Source organism: Uranotaenia lowii, chromosome 2 (genome assembly GCF_029784155.1).
Source record: "Uranotaenia lowii strain MFRU-FL chromosome 2, ASM2978415v1, whole genome shotgun sequence".
Classification (NCBI taxonomy): Eukaryota; Metazoa; Arthropoda; class Insecta; order Diptera; family Culicidae; genus Uranotaenia; species Uranotaenia lowii.
The window spans coordinates 327246095-327250882 of NC_073692.1; the positions used below are offsets into that span (position 1 = coordinate 327246095).

The 4788-nt window shown below is 41.9% G+C and overlaps 1 protein-coding gene across 1 annotated transcript; it reads right to left on the reverse strand.

The window, feature by feature from the left end:
- Positions 1-1839: 1839 nt before the first annotated feature.
- On the reverse strand, positions 1840-2610 carry LOC129749397 (NPC intracellular cholesterol transporter 2-like). Its single transcript, XM_055744366.1, has 2 exons — positions 2318-2610; positions 1840-2236 (listed from the first exon to the last, which is right to left on the reverse strand). Exons 1-2 carry the CDS (start codon positions 2538-2540, stop codon positions 1965-1967), a joined length of 495 nt encoding a protein of 164 aa, XP_055600341.1. The 5' UTR covers positions 2541-2610; the 3' UTR covers positions 1840-1964.
- Positions 2611-4788: the final 2178 nt, after the last annotated feature.

Consider the following 4788-nt stretch of genomic DNA (forward strand, 5'->3'; position numbering starts at 1 on the left):
CGCCACGAATTTCTGGGTCTGCCTCTTCTTCGATGACCTTCTGGATTCCAATCTAGCGCCTCTCTGCAAATCTCGTTTTCATCTCTTCGCAGCGTGTGCCCAATCCATCTCCACTTACGTTCCCGAATCTCGATTTCTAGCGCCTTTTGATGACACCGGTGATGTAGTTCCTCATTCGAGATCCAGTTGCCAGGCCACCAAGCGCGGATGATATTCCGCAGGCAGCGGTTTACAAATACTTGCAGTTTTCGCGTCGTTACCGCATATGTGCACCAAGTTTCGCACCCGTACAGCAATACGGATTTGACGTTTGAGTTGAAGATTCGGATTTTTGTTCGGAGACTCGCGAACGCAAATCGGGCCTTTCTGATCCGTGTTTCGATGTCTTTTCTGGTACCACCATCAGGCGTTATCTGGCTACCAAGAGACTGAAAGCACTCCACTTTCTCATCCTGTTGCACAGCTACCATGAAACTGGAGGAATTTCCTGTGATGATCTCCATCAGCTTGGTCTTTCCGACATTGACTTTGAGACCAGCTGCATTGGAGCTTTCGGTGAGGTCGTCGAGTTAGCTCTGCATATCCGCGTTTGGGTGAGCGAAGCAATATCGTCTGACAGGTCAAGATCATTCAGTGACTCAATGGTTGAAGGAGTCCATAGCAAACCTCGGTTTGGTGCACAGTCTATCGATCCAGTCAGAATCTCATCAATTACGATGAGAAAGAGTAACGGTGATAAGATACATCCCTGTCTTAATTCAGCAGTTACCGCGATAGGATCAGACAAAACACCGTCGTGCAAGACCTTGCACGAAAATGCCTCGTACTGCGCTTTGATGAGATGGACTAGTTTCTCTGGGACTCCTCGTCGCCTTAAAGCCGCCCAGAAGTTTTCGTGGTTCAGTCGGTCGAATGCTTTTTCGAAATCAACGAACACCAGCAGAAGAGAGTCCTGGAATTCGATGATTTGTTCCAGTATGATTCGTAACGTTGTGGTGTGGTCCACTCATGATCGCCCGGATCGGAATCCAGCTTGTTGCCGTAGGAGTGTAGCGTCGATTTTCTCCTGGATCCTTTCAGGATCACTTAGCAGAGTACTTTGAGGGTTGTACCGAAAAAAAAACTGATTTTTCATTAAAAACTTTTTTCATCACTTACCGATTGCTTTTTTAAAATTATTTATTAAAGCCTAAATTAAGACTAATATATCACTCGAAGACTGCAACCCGATTGGACTTCAAACAAAAGAGTTATTGCAGTTCAAAAATTGTATTTTGGCCGCAAATTGTCGTTAAACACACAATAAGTACTTTTTAAGGAGTGTGTTTTACACGAAAATGCAAAACCGGACAACTTGGCCGGTGGTTTTTTGCCGGTGGATTGAAATAAGGAAAGGTTTTTTTTTTTGCTTTTGCTACATACGCACTCACCCTGCTCGGTTTGGTGGCTGCCTGGTGTTGTCCAGTATTAATTTTCATACTCCTTCATCTTGTTAGGGGATAGGAAGGAACGTGAAAACGTTTTTATTCTGTTTCTTTCAGCCATTCGCAATGCGGTTGCACTGGGAGGTTTAAGCCGGTGGTCACAGATCGAATCATTCTCGCTCTCGTTCTTTTCTCATGGCAATTACGGTAGGTTTAATATTGATAACTCTTGATTGTAGTAAATTCTGAACCAAGGGTGTAGATAAACTCTGAGTGCATATTCATTCATGCTTTGATCGGAGTGGAATGATTGCAATCTCCACTTCATAAATACCTTTTCATGAAGGCGGAGGAATCATACTGAATTCCAAAGGAAGATGCTACGGGGCCACTTTCGTGTTAAAAATACAAATAATTATAAAAATAACTTAAAATATATTTTACGCTATCAGTTCATCAAAGTACATATATTAATACTCTTGAAGATTTGAACACTTTAAACATACAAAGCGTAGGTTTTAGGATTGTATTCCGGTAAATTTAGTTGGCAGTGACGACAGCATCGATGACGAAACAAGCATGAACGCCCGCGTCAGAACGAAGTTCAATTTCGATGGCAACGCTGACCAGGGGATAGATGGCAGTGACGGGCATGCTCAGATGGTAAATCAAATCTTCTCCAACGCTCAGTGGGCAACGAGCATCAACCATCCAGTTGCAAGCTGCGGCACGATCGTCCGGAAGATTGTAAGGTCCGGTCACTCCCAGAGCGGTGGCTTCAACGTGGGTGTTGAGGTTGCTGGCTGCGTGATCTAATGATAGATTGGGAAGCAAAAAATAAAGTAAGTTTGGAGGTTAAGGATAAATGTATCATTCGATAGGTGGCGACTTACTGTTGGTGAAATCCATAACCATGTTGGCGTCATGTCCACGGCGCAGATGGCATGGCAGGGATGGGCAGTGTTCCAGACGGACGGCTCTTGGCGCAGGACGTTCAGAACCGGTGCAAGGACGAACCGGCACTTGGGTCCAGTTTTCATGCACATCCCGGATGTGATCAGCACGTTGCATCATGACGGCCGGAACGAGAGCGAGCAAAAGCAGGAGCTTGTACATTTTGATTTGCACTTTTTTTTTCGTTTTCCTAAACCAATAAGACCTCACTAGATGCTTCTAGCAAACTGATGGTTCAATTCACCAAAGCTTCCTAGTTTTATAGTCCAATTTTACAGGCGGCTACTTCATTGGGAAATCTTATCAGTACTATCACAAAAAAAAAAACTCGCCAGGTGTTCGAATGACGCTTCTGAAAGTCGAACATCTGGATTGAATTTGCGATTACGAGAATCCCAACAGGTGTAGTTCCTGATGAGCTCACCACACATTGGATCAAGATTGTTGATTTAGGCGAAAACCTAGAACAATCGATTCTTATGCCTTGCAGTTACTTATTGCTTATCTAGAGATTTTTCCATTTATTTTAAATCACCAGTATAATCCAATGATTGGTGGTTTGATTTTTTTTAAATATAACATAATATAACATAACAAAACATAACATAAACAGTAAGAAGCAGCTGAAATTATGAGGGAAGAAGAGTGAATTTCTAACAGTCATTTATTGTTTCCGACGAATTCATCGAGATTATATTTTACTGCTTGTATCAAAGAGCCTTATATTTTTTTATTTTTTTTATACCAGATCATTTATAGAAGTTGTATGTCAAAAATTTTGGAATTTTGGATAAGTGTACGCTTTTGATAAATTGCACAAGTCCACAAAATAGAAAAAACTCCGATGTTTCAAGTAAACATTTGAAAACTGATAAAACATTAGAAATATTTTAAAAATAAAGAGTTTCACACAACAATCAACATTCCCGGAGAGCACGAGTAATTTTGATTTCAATGAAAAAAGCTTTGGAAGTTTTGATTTCGTTATTTTTTTCTACACCGCAAAAGACGGGAATATTGACGAAATTTTAGAAAAAGTTTAATCAGAAATGAATTTTTGACATTTAAAAAAATCAATAAATCATGTCGTTTCGCAGTTTTCAACAAAGTTATTAAATGAGTCTCAATAACATTCTTGAATGATGTGAGAAATAGCTGTAATCTAATCTGTTCCAAATTTTAAAAATTGTAGAAATTAATTTTTTCTCAACGTTGCTTTTTTGAAACATGAACATCCAGGCAAGATCTGAATCCATTAATGTAGAATAATAAGATGATTCAAAATCAGCATCAAAAATTCTACTACCCTGTGTAGTATTCAGTATAAAAATACCTTTCCATTGATCATCGATCCCGCGCTACGTTCGAATCGTCCGAACCCTTCAACATTTTCTATCAGAACGTCGGTGGTGTTAATAGTTGTTTGATTGACTACTTGTTGGCGACTTCATGTTCTTGCTACGACGTCATTGCCTTCACCGAAACCTGGCTCAACGACCGGACCCTCTCTAGTCAGATTATCGGCCCAGATTACGCAGTGTTCCGTTGCGACCGTAGTCCTCGTAACAGCAAAAAGTCTACTGTTGGTGGAGTGTTACTCGCCGTGAAATCTACGTTTCCAGCTAAGCCAATTGAAGACGATTCCTGGGCCAATTTAGAACTTGTTTGGATTCGCATTGATTTCGGAGATCGGAAACTTTATTTGTGCGTAGTGTACGTGCCCCCTGACCATTCTGGAGACTTGGCCTTAGCTGAATCTTTTTCGCTCTGCCTCTCTAAAATAAGTTCGATTTGCTCTCCGGCAGACGACATACTCATCATCGGCGACTTCAATCTACCCGGTTTGAAATGGTGCTCCTCCCCAAGCAGCTTTTTATTTCCGGATCCTGCTCGTTCTTCATTCTCAGCATCCTCTAATATCTTTCTTGACTCCTTGAGCACCGCGACTCTACGACAGATCAACAAAATTGAAAATGAAAACGGCCGTATGCTTGATCTCTGCTTCGTGAACGAAGGGATCAAGAATCCGACGATCGAATCTGCTCCTGCTCCTCTGGTTAAAACTGTCCCGCATCATCCAGCCTTTGTGATTTCACTCGATATCACTAAAATACTTGGCTCAGAAGAGAAAACTGCGTCTTTCTATCACGATTTTAAGAACGTTGACTTCGAAGCCATATCCCTCGTCCTGCAATCCATTGATTGGGAGGCTGAGCTCGATTTTTCTAATCCCAATGCAGCTGCCGAGACGTTTGCGAACATCCTGAACTATATCATCGATCGCCATGTGCCGAAACGTAGCACGGCTACCAATCTACGGACCCCCTGGGTTACTGGAAGTCTTCGTAGACTTAAGACGGCTAAGCAGCGCGCACTACGCAACTACAACAAACACAAGTCCCTCTACACT